General features: G+C 36.3%; 1 protein-coding gene across 1 annotated transcript in view; it reads right to left on the bottom strand.

Moving 5' to 3' along the window:
* Positions 1-1,676: 1,676 nt before the first annotated feature.
* Positions 1,677-24,407, bottom strand: part of LOC141723574 (uncharacterized) — a 28,383-nt gene continuing 5,652 nt past the window's right edge. The window contains exons 6-35 of the mRNA XM_074525411.1: positions 24,273-24,368; positions 24,020-24,082; positions 23,312-23,371; positions 21,811-21,879; positions 18,636-18,717; positions 17,393-17,445; positions 17,229-17,318; positions 15,928-17,160; positions 14,096-15,085; positions 13,667-14,002; positions 13,019-13,277; positions 12,684-12,906; positions 12,185-12,569; positions 11,949-12,098; positions 11,616-11,837; positions 11,295-11,516; positions 9,618-10,268; positions 9,179-9,439; positions 8,740-9,087; positions 7,971-8,383; positions 7,348-7,777; positions 5,925-7,223; positions 5,548-5,808; positions 5,170-5,460; positions 4,577-5,047; positions 3,936-4,367; positions 3,328-3,606; positions 2,478-3,029; positions 2,075-2,284; positions 1,677-1,990 (exon numbers count right to left, since the gene is read on the bottom strand). Coding sequence (XP_074381512.1) covers positions 1,871-1,990; positions 2,075-2,284; positions 2,478-3,029; positions 3,328-3,606; positions 3,936-4,367; positions 4,577-5,047; positions 5,170-5,460; positions 5,548-5,808; positions 5,925-7,223; positions 7,348-7,777; positions 7,971-8,383; positions 8,740-9,087; positions 9,179-9,439; positions 9,618-10,268; positions 11,295-11,516; positions 11,616-11,837; positions 11,949-12,098; positions 12,185-12,569; positions 12,684-12,906; positions 13,019-13,277; positions 13,667-14,002; positions 14,096-15,085; positions 15,928-17,160; positions 17,229-17,318; positions 17,393-17,445; positions 18,636-18,717; positions 21,811-21,879; positions 23,312-23,371; positions 24,020-24,082; positions 24,273-24,368 — 10,551 coding nt within the window. The 3' untranslated portion in view covers positions 1,677-1,870. The remainder of the gene's footprint in view (positions 1,991-2,074; positions 2,285-2,477; positions 3,030-3,327; positions 3,607-3,935; positions 4,368-4,576; positions 5,048-5,169; positions 5,461-5,547; positions 5,809-5,924; positions 7,224-7,347; positions 7,778-7,970; positions 8,384-8,739; positions 9,088-9,178; positions 9,440-9,617; positions 10,269-11,294; positions 11,517-11,615; positions 11,838-11,948; positions 12,099-12,184; positions 12,570-12,683; positions 12,907-13,018; positions 13,278-13,666; positions 14,003-14,095; positions 15,086-15,927; positions 17,161-17,228; positions 17,319-17,392; positions 17,446-18,635; positions 18,718-21,810; positions 21,880-23,311; positions 23,372-24,019; positions 24,083-24,272; positions 24,369-24,407) is intronic.

Raw genomic sequence — 24,407 nt, 5'->3', positions numbered from 1 at the left:
TTGAGACTCCAAATTTATCGGTGGTAAATTTAAAACTTTACTAATTATATAGTGGTTAAACCCAATTATCTAATAGATTTTAAGTGAGAACAAATTTAATCAATCTTTGTGGCAAATAAAAAACTGATCATCTATAACTCGGTCCCAAATATTTTCACAAAAACAGGTCTTATCACGTTGAAGGGTCAGGGCATCCCATTCCTAGAGAATAAAACAGCAGGATTCTTACATGATCAAAGTACTAAATGGATACATTCTGACCTGATAAACTTGAGTAAAAGCTAACGAATCATCTTTTTTCATGTCTGCGAGGCAATATCCTGATGGTAGTTTTATGCTTGTGCTAGAATCTAATTCCTTGGTTTTGTAGTCGTGCATTTAATTATCTCCAGACATAGATATCTTACCACAGATGATTTCAATAGCTGATAGAATAGTCCTAAGCTATCTTTGTTCAACGAGCTACAGTTAAACCTCTTTAAAGTAATACCCTTGGGACCGGGAAAAAATATTACTTTACCGAATTTATTACTTTATCGATATAATAATATTTTATTACTTTATCGATAAAGTAATATTTTATTACTTTACCGAATTTTTATGTTTACGTGGTACAGTATAATATATAATGTACGTATAAAAACTAGAATTAATCACATGCAATGTATTTGATCTAAAATTACTTTTATTATGATTACTTATATCCAAAAACTAGATGCATGCATATTAAAATTGCACCAGATCAGTACATAAAGGTAACATGTGTTGTGTACGTTGTATTGAAACTCAACCATCTAATATTTATTGTAATTCTTAAATAAAAATACATGAAGAGACACCATAATATTAATGATAAGACTTTGTGATTAACTATACACTGAACCCGACGATAGCAATGTCATCCCAAGCGTGTCATCAAAGGAAGCATTTCAAGCACTCACCACTTTGAACAATTACTTGTTACAACACGAGCAAAACATACCAGGAGTTATTTTTGCTTTACATAAAGTCAAGGACGAGATTAATTTTGGCTTTGGTGGAAAGAAGAAACAAGCTACAATAGATTCATATTTTAATAAGAATTAAATTTTGTAATCATATACATTATACAGTATATATATATATATAATTATGGAATTATTACTTTACATATTACTTGGGCCCTTGATGACTTTCGAATTTTTTATTATCTTATGCTTTTAGCGAGAATATTACTTTACAACATTGACCCAAGTTGGGACCGATGAAAATTATTACTTAAGCGAGGTTATTACTTTATCGGATATTTACTTAATCGAGGTTTAACTGTATTCATAAACTTGCAAGCTCGAGAAGACGAGAAAAATTCTAAACTTCGTCCGAGACACAAACTTGCAAACACAATGAGATGCTAACAAACTTGCTAACTCAACAAGCTTTTCACAAACTTGCAAACTCAAAGAGTTCACCCACGACATACGAACCACATAACAAATTCGAAGCCCCCACCCCACGCGACATATGAACCTAAGGGATCAGAACTTGCTTGCTTTAATTCGGTGCAAATCATTGGAAGACATCGTCAAAAAATTTCTGCATAAACAGTATTTATAAACCATGGAATTAACTTTTCTTTTATAACTTATAACAATATAACAAAAAGTTTAACTTCAAAAACTCCAAACAAACAAGAAAAGGGGACAACAGTAAAGCCTGCAAGCATCATTGATGTGAACCAGTATTCATATACAACTTGTTAAAACTGTTACAAGCCAGCCTCAGACATCATATTGATTAAGTTTGCATATTACACACTAGTTTACTACCTAAAAAGAAAAACTAGTCAACAAAGCTTCTAAATGGCTTCTAGCTATTTACAAGTTTAGTTAAATTAGAACCAGGGATGCCATGTTGGATCCATCATACACAAATTTCTGGGTGTCAAGGCGGCTTCTACCAGCTCTGTCACGCCCCTCTGTACAGACTGTGGAGCATCTACAGCATTCTCCTCCTGATGCAGAAGAAAAAAAAAATAAACAGGTAAATTAGCTTTTGCTTAGTATGTCCTCATAAACAAGTGGAAATAAGCATATACCTCTTCAGATATATATTGAGGGGCAATCGAATTTATCCTGTCAATAACATGCTCAACATTTGTTGTGATCTTCTGTCTGAAGTCGGTAGGGTTCAAGGTACTTCCACCAACAACTGGGCCGAGGTTAATCCCAAGTGGCCTCCTCCAAGACCAAGATAACAGTTCATCACGGAAAAACATAGCTAGATGATGCCATAGATGCTGACTTTGCTGCAAAATATTAGATTTTAACACAAAATTGATTAAAGGTTAAAAAGAAACAGGCTTGAAAAATTTAAAGTCACATTTCTGATTTCACCAAACTATTTTGGGTAATCCAGTACATGGTGTTTAGTGTTCAGAAAATTTAAAAAAAAAATCATATAAAGCACTAAAATATTAACAATTTTAGAACAATACTTACTTTAGGTGAAACTAGTGCCTGGGAAGCCGAAGACATGGAAGACACAATGAGTCCTTCCACACCAAAATGGGAGAAAAATGCCTGCAAATTTCTTGTCAAGCGGAATGGCACAGGTTCGTTGAACTCAATCATCCCATTGGCATCATATGCTGGATGGAAATCAGTTTGGAAAATCCTTCCAGTATTCTTGGCAAATAATATTTTGTTTGGGGACCTCCCCCCTATTTGTAGCATAAACGACACAAAACTTGAAAGAGCCAATTGAATGGCAAATTGCTTTTTGAATGCCCACATATGGTTCCCATTTAGCAAGGTTTTATACATGTACTGAGAAAATATGCTGTCAGTAACAACGTTCTTTGTTATGTCATTATAAGCTTGCAGGCGGAGATCTACTACAGCATCTGGTGATATTTGCCCAGAAATTGCTTGGTTCAGCTGCTCCTTGAAATAGGTAATAGGTAAATCTGCCTCTCTATCATTCCTAGCGCAATGATTCTCATAAACCTCAAGGAAGGTGCTGTACATTAAATCATCTTCTACCATCCTTACCTATAGTTTACGAAAGCATTAATTATTATTAGCATACAAAAAAGGAAAGACGTTTTTACAGATAGTGAGCATGATTTGCAGAGTTGTAATGATCCACAGGACCCATTTCTTCCAAACAATCTATATACTGTGAAAGACAGAATACAACTTGGATTATGACAGTGAAACCACCAATTACCACATGAAATCTGCAGATAAGCATCACCATACCATATTTCCTCGAATTTATGTATAGTCACATTCTATAGTGAGGCTAACTGGTAATACAAATTAAAACATAGCAGACAGCATATATCACCTGAGACCAAACAGGAATGATAATTGGCGTGTGAATGCAGATGTGGCGACGCCTTGACTCCTTGTGCTTATCGAACATTTGGTTCATCACACGGAAAAGCTGTAACATACGCTCGTCACTTCTAGCATTGGGGGTTAAAGATGTTTGAACAATAAAATGGCGCTGGGAGCCATCTGAGCCAATAAGAGTCAAACGACGAAAACTACTACCGTGCCTTCTCACAATTGGAACATCAGCTCCAACTCGGTCCAATTTTATAGTATGATCAGGAGCAACTTCCTGAATAAAAAAAAAAAATTGTCACATTAACAGTGTTTGAAGCATTTTGAAAAAAATTGGATTATAAAATGATAAACAGTACAATTTCGAATCATGAGTCAAAGATCAGTTTGTCGTATCATATAATAAAAAACAAATGTAGAAAGCTTGCACTTGATAATTACCGGTAATTTGGGTGCAGAAAAGGAAGAACTTGTTCCCAAGTACAGGTCCAAGTTTCCCTCAAAGAAAGAATCTCTCAATATAATTTATACTACACTAGACCGTTTCTTACTAGGTATAAACTTAATCATTAGCCAGTAATTAAAAAAAACACTACTACAGCCTACCTGATCAGTAAAATATTGACCTGGAACCTCCACATCGACAACATGGAAGTCACGCAACACTCTGCTTTCTTCTTCCAGCTTCAGGACAGCAGGGAACCTGTCCTCAACATTGCTTTGGAGGACATTTTTCCAGTGTTTCAGTCGTTCTGTAAGTTCAGATAGGGTTGCAGGGAATGTGGTTGTGCTCTCTGGATCAAGATCACGCTCAAACTCCTGCTTGTACTCCCTCACGAATTCGACATGTTTGTTCACAGCATCTGCAGAGAAACAGGCTCTACAAACACCAGACAACTCCTTCTTGAGAGATTGGGGTACCTCAGCAGTAGTTGCAGTCGGGTACTTGTAGCAGCGGTGGAGCAGAGCATTAACAACTGCTAGCAATCTCTCCTCTGGCAGGGTGACAAACTTTGAACCGATTTCTGTAAGAAGAATCTGCAAAGATGTATATAACATGCTGAGATGGTCGAGTTTAAATCAAGACTCGATTTGATAATAGTGGACAGAGACACTATAGGATGGCTGCTACATTTTCAGCCTACTTAAATATCTGAAACTGATTAGGCAGATGGCCTAAAACAAGAAATGGCCATCTCTTGTGCAATAAGAAGCGAAGTTGAGCAAATTCATATTGAAGAACTTACCTCGAGTTCACTAGCCAGATTATTGTGCTTGCTTCTAAGAGCTTCCATCACATCCTTTGCAGCATCAAATGCACTGGCAGCAGAAGCAACCAAACCCAGAGCGCCTGTACGCCTTAGACCATTCTGGCCGTTATCATTGATGTTTGAAGAAGTCTGCTGCAAAGATTGGTCATTCCCCCCACCTTCAATGGCTGAAGACCTTTCGGAATCTTGCATCTGAGTGTTTGCACCATCGTTGGAGGCAACTGTACCACTCGCCTGGTTTCCTTGGTGAACCTGATTATCAGAGGTTAATGAACCCCCACCACCATGACTTGGTAACCTAGCATTGCTGTCAGCCAATCCGACAGAACCAGAAATAGAAGCATTTTGTTGCATTCTTTGCTGAGCCATTGCCATTCGACCAAACTCAGATTTATTTGCAACATCTCGGCGCTCCAGCAAGTATGTTCGAAGCCAGTAATATAATGCCTATAGTTTAAAGGAAAATCAAGATGAAGACTGTTGATTGGCATAAAGAGCAAAATAAGATAAGATTTTTTAACTGTTTCTAATTAAAACATATGACTTCCCCAAGTAGCATTCTGACATACTTGTGGAAATATGGTAGCAATTTTCAGTAGAACAAGCTTGCAATGGGAGGCTTCTGTCCTCTGCAGAGAAAGTAAGAGCTGGGGAATCCAAGAAAGCCAAACCCAGTGTGGAATTTGTTCCAAGTACTTGTCAAATGCTCTTCCGACAGGTTCATTTGGAGTATCAAAACTGAGAAGGTACAGCACACGTGCTAGGTGGCTTCTGGAGTTGGGGATTCCAAACTTGATACCTTGAAGAAAGCAGCTCACAGCATATTCTAGCCACATTTCATCGTTAGTCTCTTTGTAAGCCTGGAAAAAAGAGAACAGAGAACAGATGATTAAATTAGCATATTCGGTGTGTACACATGGTTAAGTGAACCATCATGAAAACAGTACCATGTCACAATAATTCCCCCAGCTAATCCATCCTTTGGGCAAGTTTTTAAAAAGGCTTATTGCATTTGAATAAGCAAGATTGGCCCCCTCACAATCACTTAGCTTCAGCAGGAAATCTCCCTTCAGACGAAAAATTTCCGCTTTGTGCTTGACAGGAAAATATTCAAGATTTGTACCATTTATCAAATTAAGGCCATTGGTAAGCTCCCCCTTCATTTCCAGATAAGCCTTTGCCTGCTCTCTTATCTTAACAAAGGCCTCCTGCAAACATATCAAAAATTAAAACATGCGAAGTGGTAGTCTTCCTATTTCCCCAATCCCACCACAAACTGAAAGTGATAAGAAAATAGAGAGAATCGTAACCAATTTTATGATACCTGCACTTCCATGGTTGAATGTCCATACATCTTATCCAAAATGAATACACAAACATCATGCAAACCCTGTTTACGAGCAATGTGGGCAAGCTTGTTAACATTCCACGCTTTATCACGGTAACCAAGGTGATGAAGTTGAGAATTAGTTGACCCAAAATCTTTAAAAGCATCAATTACAGAATTATACATTTCATTTCTCCATTGAAGCAGATCATACCAAACAGAGGAATTGTCCCACTCATTCGGAGTTCGAAGTCTCCAAGTTTCAAGTATATCTTTGAGATCTGCATACAGACCACCATGCATACCAACAGCAGAAGTTCCAGCAGGTTTATTCCCATTAGCAATGTCAACTATAACTCTAGCGGATTCTTGAATCTCAACTAACTGTTGAAATTGATGCAAGAGAGGAATTCTAGAATGAATAGACATTTCAGGTAACTGCCACCACTGTTCCAAAGCTAGATCTACGCCTTTCCCCACAATGTTTTCTGCATCAGCGACACCATTTGTTTTATTTTCATGAAGAGAGAAATAAGCCTGAATGATACGAAGTTTTGGAGTTTCTTCCACTTGAGCCTTTGGTATAACATGATCTTTCAAATAGGTCCAATCAGGCTGCTTCCAGAGACTATCGAGCAATATTTCATAATTTTCCACAAGTTTACCAAAGTCAACTAGCACATCCCACTGACTGAGTTGACTAGCACAATACAGCCATTGCTCTTCCCATAGGCACATTTCAGCTTTAGGAACAGTGTTGCTGTAAGTCCCTTGAGTTGCCTTGAGCATCGCTTGATAGAAGAGGCTTTGAGCTCGCTGCCAATAACCATGCTGGACAAGTGAGAGCCCAGCCCTAGTTTCAGCTGTCATTGAACGTTTCTTCCACAATCCACATCTCATATCTTCTTCATTAAGCAAGCGGTAAAGCTCAGCCAGAGACTCTGAGCACTTTGAGTCATTCAAAAACAACATAACATGGCTTTCCAGAAGCCCCAATGCAATGTGCCAAGCATTATACGTTTTTCCAATATATTTGATGAGCTCGCTAGGCATTCGTGGCTGAGGGTGGCTTAATTGAAGGCCTTCCATAAGAGCTTGCACGACATTTGGCCTGCTTGACTGCTGCTTCTTGTGATAGTCTTTTGACAACAAATTTATCATCGGCTTAGCAAGTGCCACCTGTTCCTCCTTGTGTAAGGTCACCCACACAATTGGGAACACCAAGACCCACAAATGATATGCAACATTTGAATCTGTATGGGCCAATTCCCTCAATGGAACAACGAGATCAGCAACCTGCATTGGGGGGGGGGGGCGATTTTCAAAGTCAAAGCAAGCAACAATACAAGCAATGAGATATATCCAAATGTATTGAAGAGACAATGCTGGAGGGTGTGCACAGAGTACACATCCACAATACCTGAAGTCGGCTCATTTGGCTTAGAAACTGGCCATGCTTCAAAACAAGGGCCTCAAATGTTAAAGGGCCATCCTCAGCACTTTCTGTAGCATCAGTGATCATAGGTTGCTTTGCAGAAATATCAGAGAGAGAACTTGCAACTAAAAGTGAGGGTAATTTGGCAGAATTTGGAGCAAGTGTTATAGGCTTATCCTCAACCAAGATGGCAAGAAGAAGATCAAGGCCTTGCTTTAGCCAGAAGACATCGCTTAAAGCTTCCCAATCTTGAATCTGTATGATATAATGCAGCCTTGTAAAAAGTGTTTTTCCCATAGACTCGTGATACAGGGAAAAGAACTTCATCCTTATTTCAGGATCCTTTGCCCTTAAACCAAGCAAAAACTGCCTCTCAATCTTCTGAAAAACTTCTTGGCGTAGGGAAAGCGGAAACCTAGAATTCAATAGGTGGTTAAGTTAAATACAGGAACAGCTTAAACTTAAAAATTTGGGAAAAACTAAAGAAATAATCTACTACATCTTTCGTGTTTAGTAAATGTCACAAAGTATAAGAACTGGTCCAAATTTAAGACCACATACATGATGCAAGCCTGGAAGACCGCTTTTTATTAGGGTATTATACTTACTTATTTGAATCTGCACAAAGGCCATACAGAAGCTGAAGATATTTGCTGTCCCACTCCTCAATCGAAGTTGTGGAGAAGTTCAGCTTATCAACTTGTGAAAGCTTCTGAAGGAAAGCAACTACTTCTTTTGGTGTAAGAAAATTACTGGATGCAATGGCCATTCCCGAAAGACCAAAATTGTCTTCAATCCACCCCTTTATGACATCAAGAACGCAGAGGAGGACAGTTTGATCGGTCCCTTTCTCCGATAGTAAAGAATTCAGAATCTGAGTTACTAAACGCTTACAGTCCGGAACAAGCATAACCCTTTGACTAATAAGTTTCAGTACAGATTTAAGATTATCAATGATAACTCCCAAATCAGTACCTTGGCGAGTAGAACTCACAGCTGAATCGGGATCCATTCTTTGACCCTGAATCAGATTAGACTTGGAACCATTAAAAAGGACTTGACGGCAAATGGGGAACGCAAACAGTTACTAAGCAATCATTACTAACTTATTTATTTAGAAGAAAATTTTACAGAGTAGAAGGATTTAAAATTCAGGTATGTCGGGCTGCATGAATAAAGACTTGAATGGAAGAACAATCAGTATTCATAACTTCGATTGTACACTCCATAGCTACAAGAAACTTAAATCATGAAAAAATAATTATGTTCATTTGTGTAACAAAATTGAGTGACTGCAATAAATGAATGCACCAACTAATATGTATAATGTATGAACTTCCATAAGAGTCACATATACTAGGTGGAATGACAGCATACTTGTTTCACATAAGAACCGGTTGCCGATCCCATATCTCGAGCTAAACGCTGAAAAACACGAACCAAATTGTACGGATCAATAATGTTTTCTTGCACCTCCGCCAAAGTTTTCATGACAAACAGCACAAAGCTAATCATTTGGGAAGAGTTATCTTCGCCTGCTGTTTGTGGAGCTGCGACAGCCCCAAGATGCTTCTGAATAAGATCGTTGACCTTTGTATACAATGTCTTCACTTCAGGCGGAGTACTAGCAGCTTCAGAAGGAAATGCTAGAAAAACCATCTTCAACAGGGAACACAATGACTTTCCAGCATCTAACATTTTGTACTTGAAACAAGGCTCAAGAATCTGTAGAACACAGTGGTAAATATTATGACAATTTTTTGTCTCAAGCACACATTATCCGTGTAAAATCATATTCGCATGCCAAGAAGCTTACTTGAGATATTTGGCTTATATTATTCCTAATGAACAAATGTGGTTGTTTCTCCAAAACCTTGTTCATAACATCCAATCCCTGAGCAAGCGCTGTGGATGGGTCCTTAGACTGAGTTGGCTGTATACTGCTTAGAAGCTTTTCCAAATAGTTAAATTTAACATTTGCATTTGGCCACACATCTAGAGCTTGGGATAGGAGTTCCAAAGCTTGTTTATACATTAGACTTGCTTCCTTGTCCTTGGGTTCTATAACCAAGGCCACCTGAATAGGATTGAAACAACAATTATTCATGGTTTATACCAAAACAAACTAAAGACTATCAACTCTAAACAATTAAAATATGTATTTTGATGCATGTACCGTGTGTTCAAAGGAAAATTGATACTAACATCAGTAAATATACTAGGCGGACATGTTGCATAATTGGAAAAAGCCTTACTCGTATTAGAAAATTAATAATCATTTCCTCCATTGCGGCATTGGGCTTAAATTCTTCATCAGGTTGTCCAGCAGAACCTGGCGTTTCAATGTTAGGAACTGATGAGGCTCCACCAGGAGACATAACGGGAAGGGCTTGGAGGCCAGGCTCAACCTTTAATCTTTTAGTTAAATCTTCAGAAAATGTAGAACCCTCCACTGGACGCTTAGGCTCGATAGTCCCAGAGCTATGGATATTTTCACTGTTCTGACTTGAAAGGTCACCGTCCACCATTCCTGTAGTTTCTTTTTGTCTCTGTCTCTCCCAACTAACAACCAACCCAGCAAGTTCAATTGCAAGTCGGCGATTCTCTGTAGTAGTATTATATGGTAGTCCAAGCCGACTAAGAGAATTTACCATCTGGGGCACAAATTGAGCTCGACAATTATAAAAGAGATCAGAATGCCTCACAATGAGCTGGAAAATGTGGATCAGATTCGGAACCGAGTGTCCTTCCTCAACAAGAATTTTTTTAGTGTAACGTATCCATATTGGCATACGAGAGTCACCCATGGGTAATCTTCGTGGAAGTGCTGGCATTAGTATATCGAGAGCTTGCTTGACCAACATCTTGTTCTCTGGTTGGCATGTACGAAGAAGAGCAACAAACACCTGCAGTTTCAATTTCCATTTAAGAGTTCATTACGTACATATTCTTCATACATCAAAAATGCTCTAAATAATAGATTTGGTCCTACATACAGAAACAGGAACTATTAGGAAATATGAGCAATAACGAAACTTAGATGTCATTTTAAGGTAACATACAGAACATTGTTATCACGAAGACAACTAGTCGACGACTAGTCAGCGACTAGTCGACACGAAGGTACTCAGGCGCTAAGAGTCTTCAAGCCCGACTTGTTGTCGACTAGTTGACGTGAAGGTCACCCAAGAGTCTCGTAGACCGACTTGGGGGCTTCATAACCATAATTGTGATGTACCATGCTTATTTTGAACTAATTATTCTATTACTTTTGATCTAAATTATAAAATTAACGTGTTCAAATATATTACATATTAAATCTAGTAATTATACGTATAATGAACACTTTGTCGACTTTTTACGACTTGTCGACTAGTCTTCACGAAGGTACTCAGGCTTCGAGGGTCGACTTGGCGCCGTGATAACCTTGATACAGAACCAAAAAATATCATATCGGGTAAGGCGAGGGGGACTCTGGACATTACGAGGGTAACAACACATCTATAGTCTTGAAAAGTTGGTGCATATTAGATTTTTCTCTGGGAATTTTATTCCAGAATCCTAATAGCAGAGCAAGTGGTACAAGAACAGCTCTAATCTGTGGACTTTCTTCAAAACTAAATAAGCTACCTAGAAATTGTACTAAGATACTGGTACATAAATTGACCTTCAGGGGTCCTCAACAGAAAAGCCTGCAAAAGGCTAGACAAAACGTAACAAAAGGTGCATCTCAACTCTCAAGCCAGTGCACTAGTGTGAACATCAGAAGCCTTGTTACAAGTGCCATATAACATTCTGAGGTTTCTTGTGAAATCATATACAAAAAGATCCACTCTTATTTACTTTCATTTTGTTCATAACTAGCTCTTTGGTAGTAATAAATTATATTAGATGTACTCATCTCTGTTTCACCTGCAACTCAACGAACGTACCTGAAGTATAATTTTCTCAGGAGCCTGATAGGCCTCCAAGAAGTGGCAAACATTTACAAATGCCCACTGCTTACTAGCACTGTCTTCGCGTTTGAGATGATTCCAGCCAAATTTGATGAGTTCTTTCCGATGGTGAACAAGGTCGGTCTGCAAATACTTAAGAAGCAGAGTTGCAAGCTGTAAAAGCTCAATCCTCAATGGCTCGTCATAATCAGCGGAAACCTGTGTAGCATACATACTTACTAAAAAGAAGAAAGAGGAGCGAATCGAACAATTAATGATACAATACACTCAAGAGAAACAAAAACCCATAAGTAGTACCTCTTCAGGAGGATCAAGAAGGCTGTCGACAACTGTCTTAATTATACTAGCGTCAACTACATCCCAAGTTTGATTATTCTGAAAAGTATGAGCTAACATAGGAAGAATGAGCATTTGCATGATAACCACCAAATGATCATGGCCTAGTTGCTTTGACTGAAATATGTCCAAAAAATGTGAAAGGAGAGTTTTCTTCATATTTGTATCATACCCTTCAGCCACCTAAATGTTTTGATGAAACTTGGATCAACAATATAGCATACAGCATATAGCAATTTTCAGATGGAACAAAAAATAGTCACATGATAAATTAATGACATTGGCCAAACAAACCTCAATGATATAGAACTCCTTCAGAAAAGTAAAATCAATGCGAGTATGAAACAAGAAGATGGATAGAATATCAAATAGCACATTGACTTCTGTTTTATCATTGCGCAGGTAATTTAGGAAGCATTTGACTAGCCATTTGCTTTCTTTCACCTGCATAATGTAATCAATCATGATATCAGTACAAAAGAGTGCATGTTTGGGAAGAAGAGAGGTGCATACAGGAAAATCAAACATACTTGAACCAAGTTCAATTCTTGCTCATTTTGTAAACGAGCTACTCTTGCAGTTGACTTCCACAGAAGAACTAAAATGTCAAAAACAGCACGATTACTGTGCAGCCATCCAGGCATTAACTTCACCAATGTTTTTATCAAAGCAAGCCCTTGAAAATAAGCATCTGTTGTCCCTACAGGAGCTGTAGCTGGCTGGTTAGATGGTTCAGGTGGAGGAGGAACAAGGGCCTCATCACCAACTGATGATGAAGCAAAGGTAGCCTGAGCTGCTAATGGCTCCGACTTTGGCAGAAATTCGGAAAAGGCATTTGCAAGTATTTTATCTGGAGACTTCGCGAGTTCCTCCCTCAATGGTTGACCAGCATCTGATCGGATTATGTACATAAATCTGGATTACATCAAGAGACAAAGGAATCAGAAAGTAGTCAGTAAGGAGCCATTCTAATATAAATATTAAAGCTTCTCACATATAAGCAATTCCATCGAAGAATCTTGAGCCTACCTCCGGAAATATTTCGGCTGATTCAGACGAGCAAGGAAATAGTCAACTCCAGCAGTAGGATACTTGTTTAAAAATTTTGTAAGTGGAAGACGGTATGGACTGTTAATCTCACTATAAAACTGCCCTGGGGGAAGTGCAGTCTCCAAATCAATGGTCAATGTTACAAGTTCATCAAGAAATTTCCCTGCCGCATTAGGAAGGAGATGGAAGAGCTCGATAATGGCTGCAAAAATTTCATAAAATATTATACATTATAATAATTTTGCAGGTGTGAATAAGAGCTATGATTTTGAAACTAGACGACTGGTCATGAATCTTAACACCATATAACTAACCAGCTGCTATCTTTGGCTCTTCACCAGGCTTCCATGATTTTTGACACTGAGCAAGTTTTTCAGGTTCCAACCATTTTTTAAGGTGCTCCAACAATTTCCCACCCAAGGTGACATTAAACCAGTTGGACAGGAGCTCAAGAAGGCGGGCCAGACCTTGCAAAAGAGGCATACTAAGATTCTTGGTATGTGCCAAGTTAACTAATATAGGCCGTAAACTACTCTGTAGAAGTTCCTTGGGCATCCTTTGCTGCAAAATAACCTAGAAGAGCCACTCAACCATAAGAAAAGACAAGAATGCCTTTTGGACATGAAACTAGAAAGCGGGAAATATTAACTGAGAAACAAAGTCCTTCAAGCTTGTCTCAAAGCACATTATTATGAGAGATCCTACCTAGTATATTTAGTGTCATGGTTATCAAAAGAATCATGCTTAGAACTTAAGCTGATTTAATTTAAAACAAATATCATATCAAACTAACATATACATGCCGATAGGCACGCACATGTACAGATCATTTGGTGAAGTATGAACAAAATAATTTAAAGAAACTAACCATAACTCTGGTTCATAGATTAAGTCAACAATAATTCTATAGCTCACCGAAAACTAATTGCAGATAACAAGAAAAACAATGTATATGAACAGACCTGTCTAAGGCCCTCCTTAGCAACAGCTACGATTTCCGGCGTCCTGCTTGTCAAAGACTTAAAAAACATGGAAATAACTTTTGCACGCAATTCAGAATGATTTGGTGTCTTAAAATCTGCCCAAGCCATAGCAGTACACAACAGCTCAATGCATGCTGTCCGAAGTTTGTTCAAAGATGTGACCACTTTTGGGTTCATAAACTTCACAACCCAAACAGATTCATCAGCCTCGGCTATTTGTAATGCATCTTGCAAAAAACTTACTAGTTCCTGTGTCAATTTAAGCAGCGGAGGCCTCAAGGCCAAGCAGAAATTTAAAGCAGTTACTGTTCCAACCTATCAATACATGTAGATCAATAATTAAATTCATTTAATTGTAACTATACAATTAATTAAAAAAAATGAACTAAAGGAAAACACAAGGTTCACCTGCTGATCGACAGTCTTTGATCGTAGAGAACGAACGATAAGAGGCTGTAGCAAAGGCTGGTAAAGAGGTTCGAGCAATTCAGAAACCTCACTACCAGTTCTACTCGCCAAAAGTGCCAAACATGACTGTACAATCTTCCTTACATTCAATGATGCATTGGCATTAAATAATTCTGAAGCAAGAAACTCTACAACTCCTTGAAAACTTTGTCTGCGAGCTTCGCTGTTTGCTTCATCAACATTATTGACCACACGAAGAACCTGGGTAAGCACCTGACTTGTCTCTTCTTGCTCTTTAGTAGCAAATACAGGGAGTCGTTTAAGAACATAAACGAGCCCCCGAATGATCCTCACCTGAAATATGCATAAAGTTTCTACAGTGACCTTTCCGACAAGAGCACCCAGCCCCATCACTCCTCCAATTTGTGCTTGCCATGTACTTCCATAGCAACAATGCAAAAGACGAGGTAAAAGTTGCTCAAAGACGGGGACGCGGATGCTTGCAGGTGGGGAATAAACAGGACTCATTGATGGACTAGATACAATCATAGGAGTTCCTGGGCCCCCTCTTGACATAAGTACATCATTATGTCTTGAGCGGGCAAGAAACAGAAGGGTCTCTGCAAAGACGTTCAGTGCACTTAGAGCAGATTTAGCATGGGCCCTATTTTCATCTGCCAGCACCTCCACTAAAGCATCTAAAAATATCATAGGATCAAGCTCCTTCAAATTAGTAGGAGTATTATTCCTTGACTTTGTGCTTGATGAAAGCAGAGAACCACCAAGTGCAGTCGAAGAACTAGAGGTATTGCCAGAGGCATTTTCTATGTGAAAGAGGATTGCAAAATGGCGGCAAATATTAACAACAGATTCATCCTTGGGATCATGCAACTCAGGTTCTGCACTCGTGGCAATTATAGTCATTAAAAGTATTTTAAAAACAGACTTCTCAGCCATAAGTTGGGTCTTTGTCTTAACACCTAAGTCGGCCTACAAAAGATAAAAGTTATTGATTAAAGTGATACAAGAATTTATATCGGAAATGATATAAAGCTAATATTGAATTTAATTAATAATAATTAATATAAAGGCAAAAAGAAAAGACGATGGTATAAAAGCAAAAACTTTAAACAGAAGCAACTTATACACTAAGATAGCAAATAGCCAAATACAAAAAAAAAAGACTTCCAAGGTAACATAGACCCTTAGTACTTCTTTCAAACTCAAAAAATGGTACATGACCAATCCACATTTCCTCGAATCTACTTAAAATTCAATGTAACACATAACCTACTAAATTTATCACGAATATAATTATGTGTACATAAAATAACAACAAACTAATTTAGACTTACAAAACTCCTGTTAATCTAGAACTATGAGGGGCAAATGCAGCACAACTGTCACCTTTGACAGTACACCATATGTGATATGTCTCAGCCTCATGATACAAACTGCAGTTAATTTCTTCATCTATTATAGACAATGTAAGAAAAGATCGGATACACGGGGGAATACAATTAAAACTTCATTAAATTGCATTTGTTAACCCAGGAATATCAACTTTCTCAGTTGTAGTCCTAAACCCTGTAAAAAGGATGTTTTAATAACTCCATTGCAAAGCTAAGCACTATCACCCATGTGACACAGCTAGACATACATCAAGATGTCATCAATAAGAGGAAAAAACATTCAATAACATAGAGTGGCTCGATTAGTTTTTAGAGAATTCTAGGAAGCCTCAGTTTTAATGATGACCCTATAAAGAAGTGCATTACATTAGTCTGAGTCTGAATGTAAACAAATATATATTAATTTAAAAACAAGCCAACCTTAATATTTGGCATCTCAGCTCTTCTTGAATATGAATCAACAGCTGAATTCAATATAGTCGACAGATGCCCGCATGTAAAACTCTCATCAACAATATTCCCAGGCAAATTAAGCTGAGAAGACAAGCACACGCAGAGAAATTTAAGGGCTTGTTTGCGGTAGAAGGCATCCACGCCATTGTTCTTGTGCATGACAGCTGCAACGGCCAGATTTATACAACGATCCAGAGGTACCAAAAATGGAGTTGAGGGCTCAAAGGTAAGGATCACTCGCAGTCCATGCTCTGGATTTTCCTTGCATTCAAGGGCCAGAGGTTCTTTTAAAAAGCGTCGATTACGACCACCTAACTTTCCAAGTAATTGCAATGATTTCCCACCCCAAAGATAGGGTGCGGGTCTCAAGTGTGACCATAATGCCAAATTCACCTCAGACATAACACTGGCCATACTTGGTTCCAAGAAATCAGGATTCAAACTGTCTATCCAAAACTCAAGTGTCCTCAAACCCAGACTCACAAGGTCGCCGCTTCCATTAAGACACAGAACTAGAGGCTTCATAAGACGAGGTAGGTGAGGTAACAAAGAGCTTAAGCGTGCAGGAAGGGTCAAGCAAAGTTCCAGCAAGAGGTCCCTCATATCGTCACCAATAGGACCTTCAAGCATAGCCAATAACATATTCAAGCATGGTTGCAGTGTAGGAATCAAATCCCGAAGAAGAAGTTCAAATTTTCCGCCTGCAAGTGCGCGAAACATTGTACGGAGTAGTTGTAAATAACCAAGAGGCCTCTCCACTTCCGCAGCATTTTTCATGCAAGTTTCCATTATAACAGGCACATGAGGCTGCAAAATTCTTTCACAATCTGATGGAGCCTTAGCAACTGCACCAAACAGAAACCGGAAAAGATGCAAAACGAGTTTCGCTGCTGGGGAATCTGGATGCTTAAGAACATCAAGTTTGCTGCTCACAAGGAAATTAACCAAAACATCTGCGAAAGGCCTAAACACCTTAGGAGCTTGTAGAAGGGTAGAGAAAATGTGGACTAATTGAGTGTTTGATATCATGCACTCAAAGAGTTCTGGCATACATAAAGAGAACATATCCATAAGATCACGAGGTTCCATAATAGCCAAAATCTGAGAAAAAAGATGGACCATTTCTCTCTCTTCGTCTTTTTCTTTGAACAAAGCTAAGCAATGTACACCACTTTTTAGAACACCAGATGCTTTCCACACCTACCATAAGATGATGGTAAGTAATCATGTTAAGGATTGTAACCAATTATATGTTTACAATTCGATACCTCGTCTTCTCTCATCCCCTTAAATGGCTGTGGGATTGACAAATTCGCTTGTGGAGGTTGTGGAGGTGTCCCATGCATGGATGGCGAAACCTAAAACAGTTGAAGAATAAGAAAAAATGATGAAACTTCCCATGTAAAGAACCTAAAAGATCAAGTCGAAATACCTGTGATCGGGGTAAATGTGCGTGAGTGATACTCCAGATGATAGTCTTCATTCCTAGAAAGTCAAGATTTAGAAAACATCAGAAACTATAAAATCGAGATAAGAAATAGAAGCATAAAGTAATGCCATATAGCAGTCAACACATATCTATTAAGTATTGACATTTTGTCTCTATACAATATTTGTATTTCCAATTCAACCAATGAGAACATGATCTGCTTTATGCATTTCTTCTCTTATGTTGGAATATGTAGCTGACTGGTTAATAAGGAGACTTGGGATTTTCACAAAAATAAGGCATTTGTACTTTAATTAAGAAGAGGCTTGAGACTACTCCCTTTTAAAGACACAAGTAGTCCTTCAAATGTGTAATTAATGAAAGATATTACTTGAATGGTATTCTTGGCAATTGATGTCAGTTGTGTAAAAAATAATTCGGGTGTTACAGGCTTTATGTCTGAACATCAAATTATTTTGTGTTCAAGTATGCTTCTAGAGCGCAAACCTTTAAAATGTGCTTATAACTAGCTGTATGATGCCAAGGGAAAGATGCTAACCTACACGTACATAGCATAGTAGACCAAATTGATTTTCCTATTGTTCCTTATAATGTTTGAGATTTGGCAGGCATAAGAAACATATTCATACGGGTCAACAATTAAGAAAAATGTACTACAAAAAAGATAGACCGAGAATGGGTGAATTAACTGCAAAAAAATCAACTATTCCAACAAGAAATAGGAACCACTACACTAGGGTTTTCCAACTGTTAAGGGGGGATGGATCATCTTTCACAACCCATAAAAGAGATACACTGTCAACTTAGTAATTAAATTAATTATTCCAAAAAAAAGTAAAAGATTATATATCCTTTTACATGAAAAGCCCTAGAACTAAACCCTGAAACTAAGCCTACTGACCAGAAAACTACTCCAAATCGACATTACTTACTAGTACCGATTCACTACCATAATCAAATAAAGTATACAAATCCCTAACAGATTTAAAGAATACAAACCTCGTACATAAAGGTCCATGACTCTATTGCGACATCCTTGAAAAACTGTTATCACCCTTAGGTATACTTATATGGAATGACATAATAATATTATACAGATTAATCATTTAATTTCTTTCTGCTAATCACCTATCCTATGTTGTGAAGTCTTCTCATCAAAATATTATTTTACACACCACACTGGGATCACTAAACAATTATACTAGAGTGAACAAAGAATATTTACCCATAACTAATGTCTTAATCAAATGCTTACAATCGCTGACTTCCTTGGAATGTTCAACAGGGACCTGCAGATTAAGAACAGCCTGCAGAAGATCTTAGATAAATACCAAGAGTTTTCTAATATTATCCCAATACAATATAAAAATAATATTTTTAATAACAGAGAGAGCCCAAGAGACAGACAGCAAAAAATATAATGTGACAAAAAAAATAACTACATGGCACGAAACTACTTATGTCAACATTATGAAGTCAAACACATGCAAGATAATCTATCCAGACTAGACTTAGCAACTGGTCAAGCTTTAAAAGTAGCACATCAAAATATGTACCATAAAACTCAAAAAGTTCACCACTGTAGAGTGAGTAGAATATATAAAAGATGAACTTTCAGGACAAGAGTTTGCAACTGGTCAAACTTTGGAAGAGCATATCAAGATATGTACCAAACACTATGCACCATACAAATCGAATGTTCACCACTGTAGAATGAGTAGAATATATAAAAGATGAACTTTCAGGACTAGGGTTTGCAACTGGTCAAACTATAGAGGAGCATCATGATAAATACGAAACAGCTGACAGTTGGATTACACAATATAACCCACAAACTACAGTAGAACCTCGATAAATGAATAACCTCATCAGAAAAATTATTTTTCCAGACTTAGGAAAATGGGCTTAATGAATAATCTCGCTAAATGCATTAACAAATATTTTTTTGTAAGTCTTAATTGGCCCTATATATGAATACATTTGATCCAATAAATAATTTTTATACATATTTTTAAGTCATATCTTTTCGAAAAATGCTTCCAAAGTTGATAGTTTTTTCCCTCCAAACAATAGATCTAATCCATATTTTTTGTGCAATGCATCTGGCATGTTCTATACACAGTAGAATACATGGTATTTCATGGATAACTAACCTAGAATTCAGAAAAAAAATGTAATTAAACATTACATTTTAGATATGACCATGGTAAATTTTAGGTACACCCAAACATAAAATATAAATAAAAATCTTGTAAAAACAAAATGTAGAAAACAATATAACTATAAGAAACAAATTTAAAAATATTATCAAAATATATTATTATTCATTATCGATAAATAAGTAATACTAGCTTAAAAACCGTGCGACGCACGGACGGCACAATTTTTTTTAATATTACATAATTTGAAAAAAATACTTGAATTCAATTCTTAATTTTGTTCATTTAAAACTTTAAATTATATGACTTCATGATAATTATATAAGTAAACGTATATGCTCATAACTTTAGAACATTTAAACTTATTTTAAAGTGATAACATTAGTAAGGGGGAAATATTATTATAATGAAATTATTATTTTATTGAGGATAAAAATATAATGTCTCCATTATGTTGGTACCTTAAAAAACTATTATTTTATCATAGTGAAAACTTAATCGATTAACTATAACTCTATAAAAGATATTTGAAAAAATTAATATTACTGATTGAAAGATATAGTTTTATTGATAATTCTAAGTGTATTTAAAAAAATTATGTTTTAAATAAAATTTGATTTTTTATTTCACATGAATATGATACGAATTATACTTAGTCTAATATTAATTTGATTTATCTCGGACCAGATTTACATTATTTTATCTTAGCCCGATCCTTAATACACCGACCAAATCAAACTAATTATTTTTAGTTTAATTTTAATTTTTTTTAAATTCCAGATCAATAAGATAATTTTATTTTAGACTGAATAATTAGTATATAAGTTTTTTTGTTGGTCGAATTGTATTTTTATTTTAATTTTGTGTTGGTCTAAATCAATTATATAATGTATTTTTTTATCCTTGATAAATAAAATATATTATTTTGTTTATCCAAGTTCATTAGTATAACTTTTTAAGGAAGATTGACAGTATTATTATTTTATCTTAGCCCGAGTCACATTATATAACAACCAGATCTTAATAATTATATTTAGTTTGTTAAAATTTAATTTAGCCCGAAGTAACAAATTAGAATGATATCGAACTTGATATGAATTATAATTTAAATTGGTAAAAGAAGTTGAATTTAACATAAATTATAGTGATATAGAGTTCGATATAAAATACAATTGAAATTGGTAAATTAATTGAGGAAGTTGAATTGAATATCAATTAGAATTAAAATTGATCGACCCAATAATTAGAACAATTAAATAAGGGTAATTTAGTAATTTCAGCAGGTACCGACCAACTACCAAACTTTTAATGTTTCGTCTATTATAATATAGTATAGATAGTATAGATATTCATTTACCAATAAATAAATGATCTCTTTAAATGAATATATATTTTTGGTCCCAAGCATATTCATTTATCGAGGTTCAAATGTAGCTATATAACTAGAAAAAAGGAACCAAGTTGAGGTGAAAGAGGTAATATATACAAATATTAAGAGTGATGGGTGACCCTTCGACAGCTGAAATCAGAACCAGAGTTCAATAGAAGGCAGAAAATTTCAATTTGATAACATGATTTTATGTTTAAGGATGGTTCATCCTTGAAATTAGACACAAGGATGCAGGTCTACATGAATCACACAGCTGTGCTTAACATTACTTAAATGAGTCCAAAACACTATGTGCATCTAGGATTACTCCTACTTCCAAATGAAATTTCTGAGAGAAATAATTATAAACTCAAACTGAATGATGGTAGTCAGGGCACTCGTAACGCATATAAAGACTCCCACGCCTAAAATGTAGCATGCATTAATAAAAATCCATTTGCATCTGTTGCAACATGCATTTAGGTGGAAAAGTAAGATCACCAATTGGATATTCAACAATATTTCCTTACATTTCTGGTGTTCTCAATTCTCATCATATACCATCTGAATACTCTATGCAATAACTAGAAATACATAAACAAACGGGTTTAAGAACTAAAACCACTCTACATTCAACTCTAATTAGTACTGCAAAAAATTAAAAGCAAAAACTTTGCTAACTAAAGAAATTTAATTACTTACCAAAACATTTCTCTAGTATATGAGACATGACCACGAATTCAGACTGAAACTAAGGAGAAGAAAAAGGTCTGCAAATAAAGTTGGCAATAGCTAGGAAGTTGGAACAGCTACCTATGCCTAATTGCCTATGCACGTCAACTAAAGAACAAAGTGGAAAGGTGCTGATATACCTGAACAGGAAGCTCAAGCTTTGACCTCAGTGTAAATTGATCCTTGCCTTCCTCCCCCTCTTCCAGTAGCTATCATAACATAGAAATTAACTAAATAACTCAATAGCAGGAAAACAGAAATCTAAGAATTTATTTCGTCAAATATATAATACATATTGGGTCAGACAATCACACTTCTGTATGATTGTCCCTATGTCATCGACAAAACTACGGTATAGAAGTTACTTGACTTGAACAAGGTATCCTGATGTCATAGACATTACCAGTTTATCCTGTTATACAATATGTCAATACGTATGTTCCCTTTATATTTTTACAATTGTTTCAGACACTAAAAGACTTGCTTAGAACAAGGGAAATATCAACAATGATTAACTATGTTACTCGGACTCGGCTAGAAGTGTCCGACACAGATACGTGTCCAATATCGAACTCTGGCTACATTTTGAAAAATATACATGGTATTAGCCTAAAATAAGTGTCCATGTCCGAGTGTCGACTTTCCGACACGGGTACTCGAAGGTAAAATGAAGAGTCCGAGTAACATAGATGATTAAACCAAAAATACCTAGGAAGGATAACAATAAAAATGTTAAAAAGTAAATACAAAAAACGAACAAAGTACTTCCAGAAAATTTCAAGAAATTACTAGGATAAGCAACTGACCCAATAAATCATTTAGGCTTTAATAAGATCTTATAATGATAACCATGAGATTCAATTTTCCAAGTAATCATTACCCCAAATTTCCCAAAAGGATGTCTAAATATATTTAAAAAAATCCGCCAAATGTGCATTAAGATACCAAAAAGTCAACTTTCAAAACAGGTTCAGGTTATCATTTACGTAAATAGAGTATTGAATCAATAATATTGATAACATAAACCAGTTTATTTCTTTCTTTAAAACTGAAGTTCCTTTATTTACGGAAAATAAAGTCAATACATCCTTTTCAGAAAAGAAGGGGAGTAGTTAAGATAACCGTACAGGGCATAACTGCCAACACAAGCGATTACAAAGTAAATTCTACAACAAACATAAGAAACCAAAGGCCCTGTGCTCATTGTACCCTTAAAAGCCCAAAACCAGCAGCAGAGAACTTTCTTGCCACAAATTAACCAGAAATTATTACCAAAAACAGACGACGAACATACATATCACATAAAATGCATTGTCTGTAGACATGAACTAAACCAGATAGATATACGAGTGAGAAAAAACAGCTTATTTTTCAAATTAGTGAGAAAAACAGCTTCTTATGTTTCAAATTTTACAAAAACAGAAGGAAGATACTAAAGCATGCACAAATCACAACTGAAAATATACATCGGCTATAGTAGAAAAAATTGTACTCCTGAATTATGTAATATAACTGGGCACATTACGATTTAATTCCAATTTAAAATTTTGGGGCATAAAGTTTAAAAACATATTTTTTAAGTTTAATTCTAGCACAAAAAAAATCCAGGATACTTTAAAAGAATCAGATGTATAACAAAACCTGAGGGATAGTCCTCTTGAAAGTGCTGAATTTTCCGACAAATGCATCCAGAATCCGGCCCTAGTAGGAAGGAAAGGCAAGTTATATAAAGGAATTTGAATATATTTCTTGTGAGTTATAACTTATGCCACCCTCACTGTCGTTAAAGGGGAGAGCTGCGGCAAAAGACACTCGCGAAGCCCAGGTGTAAGTGAGGAGTGCGCCTCACCAAAGCAAGGCAAAAAAGTTCTAAAAAAATCTATATACACGTATAAATAATATATATAAGATTCCAATGCTTAAAAAATAGTAATTTAGTATATATAGAGATTTTTAGTCCCCTTTAGTTGTAGAATTAAGAATGTGAAGTGAAAATTTGCCAACCTTAATAAAAACTGGGGGGGGGGGGGGGAGGGGAACTAAAACTAATAATGAACTCTTTGAATAAGTTTGTAAAATTATACTTCTATTATATTTAACAATTCACTTCTTTCCCTTTACTAGAGTAAAGAGTGACTCTGCCCATCCACCTTGAATTTTTATCTTATTCCTCTTCTTTCTCTTCTTTAACCCCTCATTATCTTTTCTTCTTTAACAAATATATAATCATTTTAAGGAGACCTATTTGTCTAATATAAAATGTTCATCACAACAAAGGAGACAATATCGCACTCATGTGAACAAGAAATGTGGCAGAAAAGCAGCAAAGAAACATTATGCAAGTCATACCAACAATATCCGTGCTTCATCCATAGAAGGCAAGTCGACACCTTTCTCAAAAATAGGCTCCACCTAGACCAGCCAAAAAGCATTAAATAACCAGTAAAAGTTAGACAAGTGAACGCTCCACAGACAAATATGGCATAAATAATTATACAAATGACTAAAATAAGGACACGGATTATGCACAACTGCACATAATTAGAGAACTAGATCACTAGCAGAGCTTTACTAGTTGAGAAATTTACTGTTTAAAACTCACCAGATTTAACATAAGGCGAGCACAGGTAGTGTGAATGCTGAGTGATAATGATGCATCATGCATGTTACTTGAGAACAGGTATATAATTCGCGACAACTGCAGCAAAGAATCCCAATAGGTAAGCAAGGTTATACA

Source organism: Apium graveolens, chromosome 5, assembly GCF_009905375.1.
Source record: "Apium graveolens cultivar Ventura chromosome 5, ASM990537v1, whole genome shotgun sequence".
Classification (NCBI taxonomy): Eukaryota; Viridiplantae; Streptophyta; class Magnoliopsida; order Apiales; family Apiaceae; genus Apium; species Apium graveolens.
This window is presented reverse-complemented; position numbering and strand designations above follow the sequence as displayed.